General features: G+C 35.5%; 1 protein-coding gene across 3 annotated transcripts; it reads right to left on the reverse strand.

Moving 5' to 3' along the window:
• Positions 1–718: 718 nt before the first annotated feature.
• eya3 (EYA transcriptional coactivator and phosphatase 3) lies at positions 719–22,177 on the reverse strand. 3 transcript variants are annotated; one of them, XM_067411494.1, is made up of 19 exons: positions 22,069–22,177; positions 17,410–17,531; positions 13,953–14,002; positions 13,433–13,536; positions 11,466–11,549; positions 11,294–11,363; positions 10,660–10,769; positions 10,288–10,425; positions 9,974–10,053; positions 9,222–9,402; positions 8,313–8,482; positions 7,923–8,006; positions 7,715–7,804; positions 7,576–7,634; positions 7,212–7,372; positions 5,552–5,666; positions 4,877–4,998; positions 4,025–4,125; positions 719–3,291 (listed from the first exon to the last, which is right to left on the reverse strand). In XM_067411494.1, the coding sequence occupies exons 2-19, from the start codon at positions 17,440–17,442 to the stop codon at positions 3,211–3,213; spliced, it is 1,833 nt and encodes a 610-aa protein (XP_067267595.1). In that variant the 5' UTR covers positions 17,443–17,531; positions 22,069–22,177; the 3' UTR covers positions 719–3,210. The 3 variants fall into 3 exon arrangements, with proteins under 3 accessions (XP_067267595.1, XP_067267593.1, XP_067267596.1); XM_067411492.1 differs by having other exon boundaries at positions 11,466–11,552; XM_067411495.1 differs by lacking the exon at positions 10,288–10,425 and having other exon boundaries at positions 11,466–11,552.
• Between the last annotated feature and the right edge of the window lie 824 nt (positions 22,178–23,001).

The following is a 23,001-nucleotide window of genomic DNA, read 5'->3' on the forward strand; positions in this document are numbered from 1 at the left end:
GCAGACAAAACTTCTTTTAAAAATATTAAAAATCTTACAGATCCCAAACTTTTGAACGGTAGTGTATGACATCCCATACTATGAAATCTATGAAAAAAGATCAAAAGGTCAGATGTAATCAAAAAAAAAAAAAAAAAAAAAAAAATAGGGAAAATGATTTTAGCCTTAAATATGTCAAATATAAAGCCATTCTTTTTTTGTAACTGATTTCATAATTCGTCCCAAGGCCCAGATTAACACAGTGATGAAGTGATTTTGTATCCGTATCTTTCTAGCTAAATAATATATATATACAAAACAAATATAAAAAATATAATAAAAATATAAAAAAAAAAAGTCTAGTCATTATCTCAATCACTTGGTGCCCCCATTGGCTGGTGCCCCATGCACTCGCCCAATCCCGTCTATGGATAATCCGGCCCTACCAAAGAGGGTTAAATGTACATTTGTCAGTGACAATACACTTCATATTTTAAAGATAATAATTATGAATTTACATATAAATATGAACTTAATTTCTACTTACCCTAAATTTCAGATAGCTGCATTTAATATAAATGTAAACAGTACATTTACATTTAATTGCAACTTACATGTAATTAAGTGTCCAAAAACATTACATTGTTCTTTTAAAGTATATTATTTCTGTAATAAATACTCTTTTTAAAAGTATGCTAAAGAGATTATAAGTCGAGAGATAAACAAGCAGGTAGGCCAGCCTCAAAGTATTTAATGAAGTTCACTTACACAAAACCATAAACAGTGTAGGTACAGATATTTGCTTCTTCAGCCAGTTTCAGTTTGAATATGCCAGAGGTTCTCCTGCTAATCTGAAAGCTGAAGAGTAATTCCAGGGCTAGATTGAGTACTTATTCTCTAGCTAAAATAGCTGTTACATCCCTTGATTGTCTATGCATTAGTAACAAATCCCAAAATGATACAGTCACGTATCTTCAATTAGGTGTAGATAATAGACAGTATACAGGGACTAGATCATTGTTTTGGTTTTTTTTTCCTGAAAAATACAGGAAACAAAGTAGGACATAGGGGGGAAAAAAGCACCAGAAGAGCATTCAAGTGAAAGAATAACAGCATCTGATTGGCTGGGCGATGGAGGAAAATTATTTATGCAGAAATGAAGTCAGCGCACATCAAAAGTACCAAACTTAAAGAAAATGACAGACAACGGCCTAGGCCTATGAGTCAAAGTTAACACTTCACCAGAAAAACAAACAATACAAACATATGTTTGTCATATTGCATATGTTTGTCATATTTCAGTAATTCCCTTTAAGATAATACATTTACTGAATGGTGATTATATTTAAAAGGCACGATATAAATATGTACAGGAAAAGAAACACACAGACACACACACATCTATGCAAACAAATGAAGAGTACACATTCTTAATTGTCAAAGCTGCTTGAGTAAAAATGCTTTTTCTTCAGGCTCAGTAATGTTCAGTCACAATCTCACAGCGGCCGGGAATATTACACCCAACCGGCTCGTAAAACCACCTTCAACCAAAACTGAAACAATCATTTATCACTGATCAGAAATGTATTGCACACTATCACACAGTTTTTCTCCCAAACACGTACGAACGAAAGAAAAAGGTCACAGGCTGGGGCCCTGTAGTTTCAAATCCATGGGTAATTTTGGCTTTATGCAAGAGGTAATATTACAAAATCCCACACAACCACATGACTTGCCTCAGGGGACAAGGATGCAGTTAGTTCATGTGGCTCGTAATTGCATTTATATACATTTAACAGATATATTTCGAACAGGACGTATAATTACAGCTTAAGATTCCCTCAAAACAACACCTTTATATGGATTTTAAAGAAACAGCTCACCCAAAAATTCTCATCATTTACTTAGCCTCATGTTTAAGCCTGTACAACCTGACTTTCTTCTGTGGAACACAAAAAAAGATGTTATGCTGCTCTTTTCCATACATTGCAAGTGAGTAGGGATGGTGCTACTGCAATCCACAACTCTTCTGAAGTCATCAAAACAAATTTAGGAAGCCATTCATTGAAAATTCTCCTCTCTGTCATAGCTCTGAAATCTCAATTGAATTTGTGTTCATACAAATACAGCATGGCAAGTAATGAGCCGCTTAGGTCTCATACCCGAATTAGATTTGAGAGCTACAGCAAAGGAGAAGGCTGTTTGTGTATAATTTAGGTCATTAATAAAATAAAATAGGATTTAGGCATGTTCCTCATCATGTGACTTCAATCATATAACATACTAGATGTATTTTGACTTCTTTTATGGTGATTCCCATTCAAATTTCATTGTATGGAAAAGAGCAGTGTGAACATTCTCCCTTTTGTGCTTCAAGAAAGAATCACAGGTTTTAAACAAAAGTAAACGCAAAAGATGACAATTCTCATTTTTGAGTGATTAATTCTTTAAAGAAAAAGGGACAAAATGTACAGAAAGAAATATGGTTTTCATTCGGCACTCTAATTTGTAATATTGCCCAATTTAAAGCAGAAATTAAGTGTGTATGAAGGGTAAAATGCATGTAGACCCCTGGAACTGAGGAGCATTTAGGAAAATTCATAGATACAATAAAAATGAAATGTGATCTATACTAAACCCTGTAGCTACCATCTGAAGATAGATATTAAACAGGCCACATCTGTGATCCATTTTTAAGAACTGAAATAAATGCAGTATTTCTTGGATGTGTCTAAAACATGTAACCTGCCATCTCATAAGAGCCAATATCCTGACCTTTGGAATGGGCACAAATCAAAATGGTTAATTTACTTTTCAGCCCTTTAGAATGCAAAAAAAAAAAAAAAACCCAGACAGAACTAAGTTTACTCCTAAGTTTCTGTGCCAGTGCAGACTTTTGGTCATGGGTTGTTCCTTTGGTGAATCCAGTTACATTGAAGATGGTACAGCTACATCCTTTTTCCAAGAGAAAGATGCAGGGAGAATGGGAGACAGTGTTTTCCTCTTTCCGTGTGTACAGTGGTGTGTTGTCCCAGTGCAAGGTTCAACCTAGGGGGAGGATAGCTGCCATTGAGAGAGTGGAGGGCTTGTGAGATCATGTCATGTGTCACAGATCTTCTTGAGTTCTTGTCTATGACCACTAATGTTCCAGACTCTACTTCATCTGCTCCACTGATGCGATGGATAAGGAAGGGTGGATGGGATTGCTGATGGGTGCAAATGAAACTCCATCTATAAGAAGTCCAGTTCCAGAGCTTGGTGAAGGGAAATCAGGTCTCCGTGAGAAGAGATTCGCCAAAATGGCATGTTGTGCTAAACAGTGATAGCGCAAAGTGGTTAGATCACAAATACGTAGAACAAATTTGAGATTTGCCAAATAAAAATGTATTAAAAGTATATCAATACAATAAAGCAACACTAGTGAAACTGTATTATTCATAATGTTACAAAATATTTCCATTTCAAATAAATGCTGTTCTTTTAAACTTTCTATTTATTAAAGAATCCAAAAAAAAAGTATCACTGTTTCCACAAAGATATGAAGCAGTACAACTGTTTACAACCATGATGGTAAGCAATGTTTCTTGTGCAGCAAATTTAGCATATTAGAATGATTTGTGAAGGGTCATGTGACACTGACAAGACTGGAGTAATGGCGGCTGAAAATTCAGCTTTGCCATAACAGGAATAAATGATATTTTAAAATATATTTACATTTATATAAATATACAAAACAGTTATTTTAAATTGTAATAATGTTTCACAATATTTATATTTTTTACTGAATTTTGTAATTAAATAAAAGCAGTCTTGGTGAGCATAAAACATCTCACTGACTCCAAATGTTTGAACGGTAGTGTACCTCAGGGTGTACATTGCGTAAATAATTTAGATCATCGAATTTTGAAAGAAAAAAAAGTTTGGAAACCCCATGAACAGCAGTATCATCACAGGAATTTTTTGCAATTGCATAATATGATGTATTATATTATGATCTGATCACATTGAAAAGATTATGTAATATGTCCAAATGCTGGTATTGTACCTGCTTTGCTGCAAACTCTTCATCACGGCCGTCCCCTATAACAACATAGGTCACTTTCTTCCCAAAGCGAGCGATGATACGTTCAAAACAGCTCTCTTTTCCTGTTAAGAGAACGGTCATTGTTAGCTATACTATGTGTAAATTTACCCTTGGATTCAGTTTCAGTTATACCAATTATTTTAAAGGGCGAGTCCACTCAAAACAAACATACTGGCATCATTTATTATGATGATTGTTCAAAACCATATGACTTTTTATTCCCAGGAACACAATTTTCAAAGAATATCACAATTACTCTTCTATATAATGAAAGTGGATGAAAACTTTATTCCAGAAAACATATGATATCTTATGGTCTTCTGTTATTCAGTTATCTTATTTCCACAACCCATGTTTTATAGAGATTATGTGGAAAGGTTTATTTTTTAAAATTTTGATAGCTAAAGGTCTATACAGTTGTAGTTTATTTTAAATTATTGGAGCTTGAACAATTAGCGTCGCACAACTGCGAGACTATCCAATCTTGATTGGATATTGATGATTCTTTGTGATTTGTCATGTTGTTTTAAATACAATGGAGTTTGAATACAATGTTGATGCCTGATGAAGATCTTACGATCGAAACGTTGCTAATAAAGTAACTTTTTTATTGTTTTGCAAGTTGATAGTGTGCGGGATTTTCTTGTTTTTTCAAATTATTGGAGCTTAAAAGCCCCTGGTGTATAGGAAACCGCAGTGTGAACATTCTTTATTCTTTAACATTCTCCCTTTGTGTTCTGCAAGTCTGGACCTTCTGGCCTTGGAATAACATAAGGGTCTGAATTTTAACTTTTGGTAAACAAAACCTGTTACCTATTTTAGTGGCGCTGTAGATGTTCTCGATAGGAAAGACGTCACCCAGGCCATAGAGAAGCACTTTAGCTAAAGCAGGAACCAGCTGAGTGGTGGTGACCAGAATATTCATACATCTGCCCCTGTGAACAAAGACCAAAACCTTTAGCTCATTGTTAGCGTGTACACTACATTTAAGCTGACATATCCGCACTGAGAAACCTGTTTAGCATGATTATCTATCACTTCACACACAGTGTTTAATGCCTAGAGGTAGATCTGATGTTTTTCTCAGAAACAGATACAGTAGGGTTAGATATCGGTACAGATGCCCCGAATTTCAATTTGATTCCAATTCACAAGATCTCAATTCAATTCTCGATGTGATTCTCAATTTGATTCAGTGAATATAGATTCAATACAAATACTAATAATACTCAGGTAGGCCAACAGAAATTGAATGAAGTAAATTAAATGTAAATGTATAAATTAAATATAGATTAATCCTTATTAAAGTTAGAAATGTTATTCAGTCAATAGCAGTCTTTTCTTGTTTGATTAACATTTAAATCACAGACAGCAGCAGGAATATTAGACTGCTGTCACTTTAAGACTAATGCACGGATCCAATATACTGATACTGTACATGCGAAAAAAACAAACTATTAATTAAGATGAAGGTTGAGTGAGTCATACCTTGACTGAATGAGCAAGAGAGATTTGAGGGCAGTGCTCCGCCAGGCATCTGTAACAGTCTCGATCTCTGAGCGCAGCCTGAGCAGTAGGTCTCTCTTCATTGGGCTCAGCAGACCTACAAAAACAGTAATGTTGACATTAAAATAAATGATATATTTTATGCTGTAATGATATGCAGTAATTTAAAGATACTGCTGGACTTGGTTTAATATAATACCACATGTTATGAAATAATAAAAAATAAAAATAGATTGGATTAGTATACTCAGTCCTAAAAGTTGACAAAATTTAGATGGGGCACACTAAGGAAAAAAAATGTTTGGTCTCGGTTTTTGGTCTCTGTTCTTGTGTCTAACCACTTAATTGTGTAAATTGAAAAGTGAACATATTGTGAACATTGTTGGGTCTGTAAGATTTAAATTTTTTTTTTTTTTTTTAAATTAGCAAGGCTGCTTTTATATGATCAAAAATGCAGTGAATACATTTATAATGTGAAATATTATTGTACAGAAATCATTCTAATATGATGATTTGCTGCTCAAGAAACATTTCTTATTATCATTGCTAATTATGAAGAATAAAAAAAGTTGCAGCTTAATATTTTTGGAAACCTTGACACTTTTTTTTAGGATTGTTTAATGAATAGCAAGTTCAAAAGAACAACATTTAATTGAAATTGAAATCTTTTGTAACAGTATAAAAGTACTGTCATTTTTAATAACTTAATGCATTGTTACTGAATTAAAAAAATCTTACTGACCTCAAACTTTTAAACTCTAGTGTACATCAACAAAGTGAAGAAACAGAAGCCATTTCATGGGGTTAACAAAAGTGTTTGTTTTAAATGCCATGCCAGCTTCTGTGGTAAAACATCTATTTTTGCTAAAAACTCTAAAAAAGGTTTCTCACAAAGTTAAAACCAACACAAACTAATAAAACATGCTTAAGGGATAAAGGGTTTTGGCATAAAGAACATGTTGGTGGATCTTTGTTAACAAAAGTGAAGAAGAAATGAACTGGAAACACACAGCTAATACTGCATTTTCACTCCAGCCATGGTGTAACACTGCTACTGCTTTGGTGTTCTGTGTACAAGCTTTGTTAGAACAGTAAACCAGTAATTCTAAAAATGTCCTACTGTCAGTTCAATCAGGCAGCATATGTGAGGTTGTCATGAACTTCATTCCAAATTTCTTGATTAGATATCAACCAAATATGAAAAACAAGCTCTAAGGCAAGCCAGAGTACTACTCGACTAAGTAACAGCACCACCTTGTGCAGGGTGTCTGCAGGGTTTTCAAAATCAAATTAAAGTCTTTTTAAGACATGCACAAATCAATACTGTATGTGAGGGGCAATGTCTATGGTAACATATTAAATCGTAAAATGACATGATGGTTGACTTTGCAATGTGTAGTGATAACATTTAATTAAATCGTCACCTTTTGAAGTTTAATAATCACATGAAGCCATATCGTGATTCCCGTTTATTCGTCCCCAACTTTAAGACATCGTGAAATGATAATTAAGACTTTTCTAAAACAATTTAAAGATATTTAAGATAATGATAAAACTGAATTTAAGACTTTAAGGACTTGCAGGGACTCTGCCTGTGTGAACGTGCAGTGGGATTTGAAATAGAGATATAAAACAATCTCACCTCCCACATTCCCTTGGAATCCGTTGTAGATCTCTTTGAGACGGCGATATCTGAAAGCCAGCTTACGCATCCACTCTACTCCTCCCTGTACTGCTGCGGTGGAACCCGGACCACCACCCGCACTAGGCCCGCTGAAGCCATCGCTAGAGAAGTTGTAGTTGCTAAGACAGAATGATCAATATTAGATGTGTTAATATAGACAAAACAAAAAATTATTACAAAAACTTTTACACATAACCTTTGTCATAAATGTAATGGTAATATGTGTGTATGTATTGAGGATATAAGCAAAACAACTGAAAAGCAGTTTGCTTGTCTAAGAAAGAGCTGGAAAGCACATCACAAAATTTGACTGTTTCATTACCTCAAATCCTGCCCATTGTCGTCTGAGGCAACATCATCAACATGGACTTGATCACATTCCTGTTTTGACAGCAGAGGTAAATGTTATTTACATGAACCTAACAGACAGCAAACTGACCCTTGTGTTACGCTACACTTACCTCCAGATCATTGAAGAAGAGATGTGTGTCTGCAAGCTCGAAGATCAACTCCTCCATCTGAAGACCCAGATTGAGAACTGTTGCTGGGTCCTGAATAAATAAAACCATCCCAGAAAACAGCAAGAATGTTAGAAGAGAAAAAACAAAACAAAACAGAAGAACAAATCAATCACAATACCTCTGAGATTTTATAAGAAATTTGCTGTACCTTGCCAAACTTCTGTGCAAATGAACCAGTAAGAAGAGAGTGGAAAATGATAATGGTTTCATCCAGATCCCACAAGAAGATACGCTGAGAAAAGAAAAGATTTCCTTGTCAAGTTTGTTGCATTTGGCTTGTTGGCTAATCCATTATGTTCATCTCATGATTTAATCACTCCATTTAGTACATTTATATAAAGTAATGTAAAGCTGACACTGTTTAGCTGAGCAAGCTCAATTTAATGAGTCAGAATGCAATGCAAGTAAAAAGTGAATTTTCAGTGCTGTTGCAAGGGGTTTCCATTTGTTTTCACATTGGCATATCATTGGCACATATCTTTCTTTTTTTTTTAGAGGTTAGAATATGTTTCTAAAACTATGCAAGCTACTGCATTACCTCAAGGTCACTGTCTGTGGACTGGGAACCGTCTGATTTCTTAGCTTTGCCTTTAGCTTTGCTAGGAGGGTTTTTGCGGTTGGGCTCATCCTGGTCTTGTGCTCCTGTGGGAAGGGCCATCCCAGCAGGCAAAGCCACACCAGTTGGAAGCGTCACACCTGGGGATGCATCTGATGGAATGAGCCAAAAAAAAAAACAAAAAAACACTGCAGTGAGAGCCAGAAGAATGACGGGCATTCACAATGACAACATGTCAACCAAGTCAGTACAGAGCAACAGTTTTGCTTGCATTTACTATCAAAACTTTATTTTTGTATAATATATAATAATAGTGTATAATATATACACACACATACTTATATAAAGCTTTTAATGTTTTTGAAACAGTCTTTTGTTGCTCACCAGGACTGCATTTACTTGATCAAAGATAGTACAAACAATACAGGAAGCACAATAATATTCTGAAATATTATTACAATTTAAAATAATGGTTTTCTATTTTAATACATTTTAAAAATGAATTTATTCCTGTGATGGAAAAGCTGAATTTTCAACAGCCATTATCCCAGTCTTCAGTGTCATGTGATCCTTCAGAAATTATTCTAATATGCTGGTTTTATGCTTTTATCAATATCGAAACGAGTTTACAACTGCTTAATATTTTTGTGGAAACCCGCTTTATTTCAAGATTATTTGATGAAGAGAAAGTTTAAGAGGTAATTTATGACCAATTTAATGTGTCCAAGCTAAATGAAAATGTTTAGAAATGGGTAAAAAAAAAAAAAAAAAAAAAAAAAAAAAAAAAATTACTGACACTATTGACCACTATTGAAAATTGCTAGTACTGGTATAATTAGAAAATTTTAAAAAGGTTTATTGCAAAGTTACAGAGGGAAGATGATAACACACCTGTTGTGTTGGGCAGGTTTGCAGAGGCACTACCTTCTGTTTTAATGGCTGGATATCCAGGTGCCACTACACCCGCTCCATCTCTATCATTGCTGGGCAGCCCAGCGGACAGGTAACTGGGAGGAGGAGCGTAGTACTGGGAGAACTGACTCTGGCCAAGAGAGTTATAATTCGAAAACTCCTAAAAAAAATAAAAAAGGGACATCAGAAATGCGTCTTAAACAATCTGCAGCGTTTAAATAAATTAAATTCATGTTCATTGTTTGTTCAACAAAAAGTAACCAAAGCAAACTGATTGTTTCAATCTTTCCTTTCTATGTGTAAAACAACCTACTTTTCTGAACCAGAGTCAAAATTTACAGATTGAAACTATACAGAAAAAAACTGTTTGAATTCTAAATCTTTCTATTTTTATTATTTTGTTTTATTTTATCTTATTTGTCTTATATTAATCACTTCTCCATTTATAAAAAAGGTATATTGTAACATATCATGATCAAGAACATGATGTTTTTACATTTTTAAAAGAAACCTTGTTCTTCACTGTATAATGTCTAACTAAATGAGCAGAGGATTTTGTTTCCAGACTAATGAAAATTGTAGTTCAAGTGAGACAACCTGTATAATTAAATATGACTTCAACTTAGGTAAAATAAAGTGTTAATCTAATCCAAGAAGCATCAACAGCATTCGTATACGAGTAACGCTGTCCCTTCTAGTATTGTGTTCCTTCCTCCCTCAGATGGACTCACCTGATGTGTGCCAGTGGCTGTGGTCACAGCAGTTCCTGGGGGGATATTAGTGTACACACTGGATGTAGTGAAACAGGAACCTGAATGGGGAAGAAGAATAATTATACAGGATGTCAAAAAGACATGCAGTGAACAGTTCAGTACTACAATTATTGGAGAGCATGATAAATATTACTGAATTAAATGTTGTATGAGCGTTAATGATAAGGTTTTGGCAGATGGAACTGGATGGGTCTTTGTCCTCAGCGGTCCTGAAGTGATAAGGCTGTGAGGTGCAAAGAGCGTGTAGAGGCAGAGAGCAGTAGCAGGCTTGCCTTGGCTGGGGTAGGAGTAGTGGATCTGGTTGGGTTGGGTTGAGGTATAGGCTGAGCTGAAGCTGAGAAACCCCGTCTGGCCAACAGAGGGCGCTTCGGGCAGCCGCGACTCTGTCTTTATGCCCGGCCACATGGACCCTGAGGCCGTGCATGGATAGATGGCGCAGGACAGGGCAAAGAGTGGAGGAGAGAAGGGATGCAGAGACGAAAGTGGTGATTAGAGGGAGGTTAAGAACAGGATGTAATGCAGACGTGAACTGATCTGACTGCCAGCGTACAGTGTGAATGCAGGGTGAGGGTTTAAGTGGAATGAGTTTGGGTGAAGTGTTCTGATGAATTAAAGCACAGACGGCAACTGGGTGAAGCACAGACCAAATGGTGGCAGTCCGTACGTCTGGCCGGACTGAGGAAAGCCGCTGTATACGGTCGACTGGCCCAGGGAGGGGAAAGCCACTTGACCGGCATATGCAGTGACAGCCGTGCTGAAGAATAATGGAGGAGAGTTAATAGCTGAATGTTCAAAAACACTACTGTACTTAGGGAAGCTGCGATAGACTGTAGTCTGGGTAGACAACATATTTATTCTGACTTAAACAAATGAAGGTGCAGTCCATTCAGTATGTGGTATGATCTTAGTCAACATGAATTCAAAACTGAAACTATTTACTTTCTTATTACATGTTCCTGGTCTTATGAAACATACTGTGCATGTTACTTTCATTAAAATGTCTTAACTTTTTCACTTAATGTTCATAAACTTTTTTTTACACCTAAAATTTGCTTTCCATTAGAGAGAGAGAGTTTAAAGAAAAACCCTATTGTGGATTGAAACAACATTTATTGATGTGTTATGTACGTGCACTATAAGACCAATGTCTTAAGCAAGCAAAGAAGGTAAATTATGATCCCATATTGATTCCACATGACATGCTAGACTATTCAGTTCAGGTTTTATTAAAACACATTTTCTGTACTAACCGGTTTTAAAATAACTTTTAGTACTTACTTGGTTCCTTGGTAGATCTGTGAGGTATATTCAGTGGCTGTGGTTGTGGTGAGGTCTTTGCATGTCACTGCTGTTAAAAAAACAGGGATGTTTTAGTTCAATGGTATCATGTTTTAAATTAATGTCTGAGCAAGAGAGCATCTTTTGCCCTGATATAGTAAATGGGCCTTACCATTGTGAGTATATGCATTTTCTGTGACACAGCCCTGAGATCTTGATATCGTCTCTTGATTTGGCTGTTCTGGACCCCCAGGCACTGCTGAAGACATTGAGGAGGTGGATTATATTGACACGTCAAATACATGCAGGGGCAATACAGTCTTTTGACAGTATTCAATATAAAATAACATAAGTGTTACAGTCTGAGTAAATAAAGAAATAAAGCAATTATAACTAAAAAGTATATTTAAAATGTTAAAAATGTATAGGCCTAATATAAGAAGCAAGTTTTTATTTATGATTATATAATTTTAGAATTTATATGAACCAATATAACAATGCATAATAATAAACAGCCATATTTACATGTATTTTACTAAACTTTAAAGCTTGTAAAAATAGATTTTAAAAATGATATTGGACAGTATGAAAGAACTCATTTGAAAACATTAATTCTCAGCAAAACTTTTGCTCCTGTTGTGTAAATCAAAAATGTGATTCTGTCCTATTACTCTCATACCTAATGGCCAAATAAAAAAGATGTTACAATCATCGCAAAATTCACAAAGTTGGTGAACAGTTAGTCACGGTAAAGGAATTTCCCTTGTGGTGATTCTGAGTGGCTCAATATCGCAATATGATCGCCATTTTTATTTATTTAGTTTTTGCTATATAAATAAGTTATGATGTGGACAGATGGAGATTCAAAAACAAAACAGGCTTTAGCTATTAATAGTCCAAACACACCGAATAAACACGCAGGGGAATAATGCAAATCACACAATGCATAAACAAGAACTGACAAAGAACAACTGAAACACAGGACTTTATAAACAGGGGTAGAACAAAGGGAAGTAAAATAGGCGTATGTGAAATGAATACATAACTACTGCAACAAACAAGGAAATAATCAGTTACCAACGAAACTGAAACTAAACAAAGTGGGGAAACAGGAACTAAAGGAAACAGAACAGAATGTTAAAATAAGGGTCCACATAACAGACTATAAACCTGACAATAAGCTCGTTGGGCTATTGTTATATGTATAACAGTTCTGATCCTCAAATCTGACTGGACTAGAGGCTTTCTAAGACTGCTGATATTTTTCAATAGTATCCAACATAAGCACTGCTTTGTGCATTTTACACATGCTGTCAGTCAGTGCAGGCTACACTCTTACACCATTAGGTGCAGGCAAGGGACTGAGTGAATCATTAAACCACTCATTCATCTAATATATTAAAAAAAACGCTGATTCATTCATTAATGAAACAAGGTGTTGAAATTATTTTAACTTTGAGCGCCATCTCACAAGGCTCAATCAACCAGCAATATGTCGCCAGGGTAACACTGAAGCTGATGCTTCTCTCATAGAAGCAATGGCATTGATTTAATGCACTGACCAGTGCTGACCCTATTCATGGGAAATACTCTTAAAGGTTGAAAGGATGCTACGATAAGACAAAGATCGCTTTCCTCTTTGGACATTGGCAAACTTTTTTTTTTTTTTTTCACAAATATATGACTTAACCTGAAGAAGGACAGACGTAGATAATCACACACACTCAGGCAATCTCTCTCTCTGTTTAGGCTTGTTTAGTGCAAATGTAAGGAGCCTCTGTACAAATCAGTTAAGTAAAAAGAGCCAGTTGGTGGGGAGGGGGGAGATTACATTCTTCAACTTGTTATCATAATTAACTTATTTAACATTCAATACACATGCATGAAGTGTAAAGAAAGGTATAGCCTTATGGGAAAAAAAAAATGTGAACATCATGGCTGTGGTGGTTGCTTGCATTCCTCTGTGGTTGGCTTGTCAGTATCACGGTATTACAATATTGGTTATCGCGGCAGTCCTATAAACAGTCAACAAAATATATTTGATCTATTTGCCCTGCCCAACACACACACGCATCTTGTACCACCCTAAAATTAACTAAATATTTCAGATGATGAAAATGAAAGCAGAAACCTACTTACTTAAGTGCAAGTGAGCAACAGATGATGGTGGATATGAATTGACTTCAGACTGTGCTGTTGATTCGTCCCGGTTAGGGGAGTCACTGCTGTCATTAGCAATCACACTGCAAAAGAACAACTTTTAGAGCTTTGTCCTGTTGTTTTCTTAATGTATAATGAACACAACAATGAAAACCAGATTTCTTTAGTTCTGTGCACGAGTGGCATTTGTTTGTTGTTTGTCTGACATTTTGTTAAAGATAATGAACTGTAACTGAAGATTGGCAATTATCCAAAAAGACATCAAACTTTACTCTGACAAGACACTCTTTGTTCTCTTTCCCCTTACTTGCTCAAGGGCACAACAGTAATAGAGCACGATTATGATCTTATATCAAGTTCCTTGATCTGCACTGCTTAGAATGGCGTCTTCACATCCTAGCAGTCTAATCCTTATTTAGTATGTTATAGCCTATATGCAGGCTACATATAAAAATATGAAATGCACACCACCCTGTGATGAAAATGCAAATGAACTTACCGTGAATCACCATCCTGACTCACTTCTGGATCATGCCGAGCTTTCTTTGTCTATTTAATCAAAAAAAAGAGAAAAAGAGCAAACGTTTATTACATTATGTCTCTCACCATGTTGATTTACAGTGGTTGATGGCATTTGACATAATAATGTGAAGAATTTCATGCAGTGACAGCAGCATCCTGCAGTGTGACATGCTATGCTTAATCTAAAACTAGTAATTAGGGATGTGAGCAAAGACTAATTTCATTAAAGTTTAAAAAGATATTTTGCAACCGACTAGTCTAAATATACCATATTCATACTGTACCGTCCCTCTTAACTGGCAGTATAACAAGCCTATAAGCAAGCTTAATTGTTATATACTAGTCTGACATGACAGATGAAAATGGAAAAGTTGTGTAGGTATTCAAAATACTCTTTCACCTTGCTAATCTTCTGAGTGGACATTTCTCTGTTTTTGTTTGCCGCTCCAGATATACACTTTTCATGTATTCATTTTCAAATGTAACATTAACATGATGGTAATTTAGCCTTTGTAAAAATATAAAGCAAAACATTAACTGTGCAAATAAAAAAAATAAATAAAAGACTAGTATTTCCAAGTTGACTAGCAGCAGCAGTATCGTTTAATCGACTAGTCTAGCACATCACTACTAGTAATATTTTTTTTCTAATTCCTGTATAATTGTCTCACACACTATCAGAAAGGGGAAAAGTGTATATTTTAGGTGCATTTTAGTAGGGGTGGGCAATATGACCAAAATTTTATATCACAATATGAGTAATGTTATTCACGATGATGATATATATCGTAATATAGGTATTTTTGCTTTAAATAGTTACATAAACATTAGGGGTGTCACGAGATCTCGCGAGACTAAAATGTGACGAGATTTCTTGTCGAGGCGAAAAGTAGTCTCGTGATGTTGCCATGACAGAGTGTTAGAATGATTAGGAAAGAATATGCCACCGCTACGTTTACATTACGCCTCCACTGTCGTTTTGCTTTGTATTTAAACAAAAAACATTTAATTCAGTTGGATAACGTTTCGCCGCCGCTCCATATTTACAGAGTTGGCGCGATCGCTAAAGTGAAAGTAAACGCGAGCGTGCATTCAAACGCGATTTCAACCCTGCATTTTGAAAGCGGCTCCCTGATGAATGCAAATATCTCTCAATATGAAAGCTATTTTAGGCTGGGCAGTGTAGTTGTAACCTTTTAGCTCTGTATCAAAGAAAAATTTGGTCTTATTTGCACTTTGAATATTGAGAGTGTGATTATGGTTTAGGGCTGCAATGATTAATCGTGACTAATCGTTTGAAAAATAAAAGTCTGTGTTTACGTAATATGTGTGTGTTCTGTGTATAATAATTATGTATACACACACATACAGGTATAAGGTTTAGAAATATATGTATTATAAATATATATATATGTATATTTATATATATATTTTATATTACATATAAACAAATATTTTATATATAAATATAAATTTTTTCTTAAATATATACATGAATGTGTGTGTATTTATATATACATTATTATACACAGAACACACACATATTACGTAAACACAGACTTTTATTTTGCAAATGATTAATCAAGATTAATCGTTGCAGCCCTATTATGGTTGCACTTATTGTAAAGTGTTACCATAAAAATGAATAACAGTTTTCTCTTAATCTTATTAAGCACAAACAATAAGGTTTCATTTGTTAACATTAGTTAATGAACTGTGACCTATCATGAACTAACAATGAATAACTATTTTTATAAACTAACAAAGATTAAAAAATACTGTAGCAAAGATATTGCTCATTGTTAGATATTGGTTAATACATTAATGTTAATAAATGTGACCTTATTGTAAAGTGTTACCATTTTTATTTATACTGTTTTTACTTCTATGATCAGTTTGTGGAAAGGAGGTCAGTTAGGAGGTCAAAGGTTGTAGAAGCTCATAAATCATGTACAGTAAGGTCTGAAGAGACTGAAATCATACAGGAGAGAAGTCAGTCAGTTGAGTTTGTGGCAAAACCTTTTACAGTACTTGAGTATTATTGTCTTTTACTGCATATGATAATTCACATTCAGAAAGTAGAACTGAAATGACCTTCATTACAAGATGATTAGTTAAAACATTACAAATATACCTGCAGAATATTTTTTCTAGTCATGTATTTCACCATTGAGGACTTCTTAAAAAGTGTGTAAAAATCTTGTCTCGTGAACTCAATCTCGAGTCTCGTCTTGTCTCGTCTCATCAGATACCCGTCTCGTCACACCCCTAATAAACATTTATGATACCACTGAAATTTCATAAATCTCATGAACAATGTCAATATCACAAAAAAAAGAAAAGAATACTAGCCTGACTAACACAAGTGAAAAAAAAATTGTAAAATATGAACAAAGAAACTAATTACAAGCAATAGGACAAAAAACTACAATAGGACAAAGACACAAATGAATTAGACCTACCTGAAAAACTAGCACTAGAAAGTTAGAAATACTACATAAGTTATATAAAGTAATCAAAATGTACAAAAACACTGCATAGTCTTCACTGTGTTACAAATGCAATTTAGTCAAGAGATTTTCTGATTAAAATTAAATGGCAAAGACAGCAGCAAGTTTATTAGGCTGCTGTCACTTTAAGACCGAATGCACTTATTTAATATAGCCTACTATTCACATGCTCCCTATGCTCCCCATGCTCACATGCTTGTAGACTTTGTCTACAAGTATACTTGCAAAGATGGGCATTTTGACACAAACGAGTGTGTATTTGACTGTTCAAGCCCAATAATGTGCCAAAAACAACTTAGTTCAAAACTCACGTCACAAGCTGTATCAGCACCAGCTTCATGTGCACAGTGTGCGTGTCTCTCACAGCGCTCAGAAACAGTCTCTCAGACAGCGTGCGCATATACAGACAGGAGTCCTCTTTTGTTGCTTATTGTGATTGAATGATTTAAAGGCTTAAAAAGCTTAAGATGCATTCAAATGATAAGCTTTCGTGATGGTGCAGCACAGGTACGTCAGGTGAGCATAACCGCGATAGAGACAATAGTCCAAAATCTCTACCACTTGACAAATTTCTACCAGTTAATCGTGTCTACCAGTATATCACCCAGCCCTAACTTTTAGCTTTTTGGTAGTTAACTCAAGAATATTCCTCATCACCTTCCCATTGGTCAGACTGCAGGGCTAATTTTGAATGAAATGCAAAAAAAGCTTAAAAGGTGATTAAAATGCACCTAAAATAAACACTTTCCCTTTATCTTGAACAAGATAAAATTAATACTGTTTGTCAGCTAAGCATGAATGTTTCTTCATTCCTGTACTGGTGTGTAAGTATGTATTTTTTTACTAAAAACCTGAAAGAAATTAGTGTTTTAAACTAAATCAGTCATATGGACAGTATGAAAGAACTCAGTGCATTGTACTTACAGGTAGCTCGGGCACCTCTTGCGACTCGTCCATGGCTGTGAAAAGACGTCTTCACCGTCCTCCCTAATAAATCCGCGTTGTCAGTCTCTGCAGTTGCCGCTGCTTCTGCTTTGGCCAAGGCCCTGCATGAAAGACATAAGACAACACCGTGAGACATCTTTATATATGCTCTCCACTTCACTGGGGTTGATCCTCGTCAGTTGTGTGTGTGCGCAATCATGGTGCTGAGCATCATGGGAAAGTCAGGGGAAAAAGTGGGGCTTGCAGGGCCTAATCCCACTGTCACCCTCGTGGCAGGTGAGCTCAGCACCAGCACGTGAGGTGCCCCCACAAAAGCACCAGATGTTTCCCCCGTACCCTCCCACTCTCCAGGGCACATGCCTGGATTATATGGCCGCCTCTCCTTACATGTTTACTAACCTACATTTGGTGAAAACTAGGAAGCTTGTATTCTTTCCTGATTATATCAAAAAGGCATTAGGTGTTTCTGCGCAAGCTGTCACATCCAAAGGGTGGGCGAGGATAAGATCTAACCTAATTTTATTCACCTCATGCCTTCTTTAAACTGCATTTATATAATTGGAATACGAAGCAGGAAAGGGAGAAAGCAGGTCAGACGCTCACTTACCCTTGAGCCAATTTAGCAAACGCTTGCTAAAGCTTCATTCACGTAAATACGAGACTACATTGTTTAGTAAAACACGTGTATCCCTGAGCGATAGCTTATGCAATGTCCAGCTCAATGTCCCAGGAACGTGATGTAGAAATGGAAAATGTGGGAAAAAACAGGTAAACCAGAAACTCTTTTTGAAATAAATTTTAAAATTTATACATACACAGACCATCTTAGTTTGGTTTAGTTCACCCAAAAATGAAAATTATGTCATCATTTAAACACCCTCATGTCGCTCCAAACCTGCTTATGACCAAAATATTCTGTTGTTGCTCATACAATGAAAGTCAATGTCCAAAACAACATTGGACCATTGACTGTCACTGTATGGGAAAAAAAAGTGTGAAAAAACCCCCAGCTTACCTACATTTTACTCTATTATACTTAAGCATTTGAATATATTTGGCAATAACTACTATTATAAAAAAATTTAATTAAAGATTTTGACCTATTTTTTATATAATTGGCATTGTACACAGTGAATATTGTTAATTCCGTGTCTGTGATGAATAGCTAATTATCCTCTATTGTAAGTTGCTTGAATAAAATCATATGCTAAACACATAAATATAAATGTATATTATTTCCTATGAATGAAATAAACACAAATAATAAACACACTAACCCTAACCCATGCATTTCAGACTAGATAAACAAACACATTGAATATCATTAAAATGTAGCTTAAAGGGTTAATTGACCCAAAAATGGAAATTGTCATGAATACTCACCCTCATGTTATTCCAAACCCGTAAGACTTCATCTTCGAAACACAAATCAAGCTATTTTTAATGAAATTTGAAAGTTTTCTGTCCTTCCACTGACAGCTTACGCAACTACCACTTTCAAGCCCCAGATAGGTAGTAAAGGTATCATAAAAGTAATCCATGTGACTCCAGTGGATTAACTTTAATTTCATGAAGCGCAAAAAAAACAAACAAAACATAACCACTTTATTTACAAAACATTAATTGTCAACGCACATTCCCGACAGCATAACACACAGGTACGCATGTTCATGATGATGCTGTGTTGACGTGAGAGCAAACGTTGTTGTGTGAACGTGAGTTGATTCATATTTTTTAATGTAGTTGCGTAGGCTGTCAATGGAGGGACAAAAAGCACTTAGATTTCATTAAAGATCTTCATTTGTGTTCTGAAGATGAACGAAAGTCTTATAGGTTTGGAAGGACATGAGGGTGAGTAATTAATGACAGATTTTTTTTTCATTTTTTGGTGAACTAACCCTTTAAAATTGTAATAAAGTTTGCATTAAAACTACATACAAAAACATCAAACATTACATTTCAGCTTCAGGTTCACAGTTTTCAATACATCTGCAAGCAAAGTCAATGTTCACAAAAACATTTACAGAAGCAGGAGTCCACTTAATTTAAAGGTTCCCTAGAATTAAAAATGTAATTTATCTCGGCATAGTTGAATAACAAGAGTTCAGTACATGGAAATCACATACAGTGAGTCTCAAACTCCATTATTTCCTCATATAATATGATTTCCTTATATAAATCTAATTTGTTTAAAAGACCCCTGAAAAACAGGCGAATCTCAACATAACACAGACTGTTACGTAACAGTTGGGATCATTAATATGTACGCCCCCAATATTTGCATATGCCAGCTCATGTTCAAGGCATTACACAAGGGCAGCCAGTATTAACATCTGGATCTGTGCACAGCTGAATCAACAGACTAGGTAAGCAAGCAAGAACAACAGCGAAAAATGGCAGATGGAGCAATAATAACTGACATGATCCATGATAACATGATATTTTTAGTGATATTTGTAAATTGTCTTTCTAAATGTTTCGTTAGCATGTTGCTAATGTACTGTTAAATGTGGTTAAAGTTACCATCGTTTCTTACTGTATTCATGGAGACGAGAGCGGTCTCTATTTTCATTTTGCAGTCTGTATAATGCATAAACACAACTTCATTCTTTATAAATCTCTCCAACAGTGTAGCATTAGCCGTTAGCCACAGAACACAGCCTCAAACTCATTCAGAATCAAATGTAAACATCCAAATAAATACAATACTCACATAATCCGAAGTATGCATGCAGCATACATGGCAAACACTTTGTAAAGATCCATTTTGAGGGTTATATTAGCTGTGTGAACTTTGTAAATGCAATGATAGAGTCGAAAGCTCGGGAGGGGGCGGAGAGCGCGAGCAATTAAAGGGGCCGCATGAATCAGCGCATTTCTAATTATGCCCCAAAAAAGCCAGTTAAAAAAATTAATTAAAAAAACTCTATGGGGTATTTTGAGCTGAAACTTCACAGACACATTCAGGGGACACCTTAGACTTATATTACATCTTGTAAAAAAAAAAAAACGTACGATAGCACCTTTAGTAGGGCTCTAGTAGGGCTGGGCGATGTATCGCATGCGATTGTCACACGCATTTCGTCAGTAAAGCCGGTTCCCTGATTACCGCTAAATTGTCATCACCTGCTTTAAAATGGAGTGGCATTTAATTGACAGAACCGTAGTTCACTGACAAGCTATGCAATAACGCGTTCATTATTGAAGGCGATTCATCTGCGATAATGAACGCGATATTGCATAGCTTGTCAGTGATAGAATCGCATGCGATATATCGCCCAGCCCTACTTTAAATAGTTTGCCATCTACAATTAATTCAGTAAATAACCAATTCCTTTTTAATATAAAAGCATTTCAAGGCATAATACGACTGAATAAAAATACAAATAATGCAGTTACCCAAATGATCTTTTGGGGTAAGTAACATTTTTGTGTCATGTTTTTGAAAAAAGTGTCTTATGCACCGCATGGCTGCATTTATTTGATTTTTAAAAAAGGCTGAAAAAAATCGGAAAAATGTGAAATATTATTACAATTCAAACTGTCTTCTATTTTAATATATTTAAAAGTAATTTATTCCTGAGAGGAGTTATTCCTGAATTTTCAGCAGTTATTAGGCTACTCCAGTCTTCAGTGTCACATAATCCTTCAGAAATCATTATAATATGCTGATCTGGTGGTCTAGAAACATTTTTTATCATTGTCAATGTTACAACTGTACCGCTTAATATTTCTGTGGAAACCATTTATTTCAGTATTCTTTGATGAATAGAAAGTTAAAACAAACAGCATTTGTTTGAAATAGATTTTTTTTTATGTAACATTATAAATGGTTTTACTGTATCGTTTTATCCTTAATGAACAAAATCATAAAACAAATCTTACTGACCTCAAATTTAAAGCATATACCAATTTTAAAATGTTACAACATCATCTGCATTAAAAATTATGACAAAAGCAATTAGTCATTTTGAATCTTCTGTTTTTATGTATTTTACTTTTATATATAGTTGTAGTTCTCTAAACATCTGTCAGATATAAATATATAGGTCAGCTAGAATCATTAGACTAATTAGACTGCTGTATCTGTGGGCATAAAAGTGTGCTGACAGTACACAGTACAGCATTAACCTATCAAACAAAACACAATAGCAGGAGGATCACAATGGCAGGAGGCTTAGTGATGTAAGTTTAAAGACGTGCTTAAGAAAACACACAACAGCAGTGACTCAAGGACGGCTGACCATCTTACTCTCTTTCTCTAGTATTTCGTTACAAAAACAACCATGACGCCGAAGCGCTGCCTAGGTAGGAAGATCAATAGAATTTGAGACACAGCCAGTGTTTCTCTCCAAAACGGTGGCTAGTTCACCGGAGATGTCCAACATAAAACACACATTAAATGTGATCAAGTTCGGAAACACGTATATCACTGCTGGCGCACATACTATAAGAGGAGAAATATAAACTGTTTTCCAGTGGTCGCTGTGTTAATGTAGCGTTTAGCGGAGTTTGAGCAGTTAGCCAACGTGTGTATTTTAGCTCGCGGCTCACTGACCTTACCATTTCACACTAAACCGCTCATTAAAGCACTCAAAAGCACGGTGTATGACACATAAATGGGAAAGAAACTCTTACCATCGCCCCAAGTGCTACTTTCGAGGAAACTTTATGTTTCCTTGAACTGAAATTCCCTCGGTGGGGCGCCGTGTGTTGTTAGGGACAACTATTTGGCAGGAAGTCGCTACAATTCTCAAAGCGCATGCGCAGAAACAACAAGCGCTCCTTCGAATCACTAGACCCTTGCAAAAATGCGATGACTGCTGAGGTAAGCAGGGGGTGAAAACTGGCAGAATGGTAACTTTAGGCCTAAGTTATTGAACTAATATTCATTTTCATGGTATCCCACGGGCAGAAAAAAAGCAAATAAAGAAAAAGAAACGTGGCAGCAGATAAAAATGACGTATAAAAACACAATTCAAGCATAACAGGCTCATGGGTGTAAGCTACATGAATTTACAAACATTTGACATATTAAATAACTATATATAATTAATTCTCTATTTCAGTGTGCAGCAGCATTTTCCACATAGTCCAATGTGCTTTTCACATGAGTAAATGTTCTCTAATACAACATATTACATTTCTTAATTAGGGTAATGAAATTAACATTTGACTTCTACTCAGCCAACAGCAAGGCAAAATGCACCACCACCACTGACAGATGAAGAGGAGATTACCACAATACCAAGTATTGCAAGAATATTAAAGGTTCCCTAGAATTAAAAATTGAGCCAGTGTTAACGTCTGGATCTGCACAGCTGAATCAACAGACTAGGTAAGCAAGCAAGAACAACAGCGAAAAATGGCAGATGGAGCAATAATACCTTACATGATCCATGATAACATGATATTTATAGTGATATTTGTAAATTGTCTTTCTAAATATTTCGTTAGCATGTCGCTAATGTACTGTTAAATGTGGTTAAAGTTACCATCGTTTCTTACTGTATTCACGGAGACAAGAGCCATCGCTATTTTCATTTTTAAACACTTGCAGTCTGTATAATG

This window comes from Chanodichthys erythropterus, chromosome 15 (assembly GCF_024489055.1).
Source record: "Chanodichthys erythropterus isolate Z2021 chromosome 15, ASM2448905v1, whole genome shotgun sequence".
NCBI classification, from domain to species: domain Eukaryota; kingdom Metazoa; phylum Chordata; class Actinopteri; order Cypriniformes; family Xenocyprididae; genus Chanodichthys; species Chanodichthys erythropterus.

Coding starts and splice junctions, on each gene's coding strand:
- eya3 (XM_067411492.1), bottom strand. CDS start 17,442: ATGGACGAGTCGCAAGAGGTGCCCGAGCTACCT. Junction 10,426..10,659: donor GTACGGACTGCCACCATTTG/GTCTGTGCTTCA, acceptor GCACGGCCTCAG/GGTCCATGTGGCCGGGCATA. Junction 4,999..5,551: donor CTCTTGCTCATTCAGTCAAG/GTATGACTCACT, acceptor CTTTGTTCACAG/GGGCAGATGTATGAATATTC.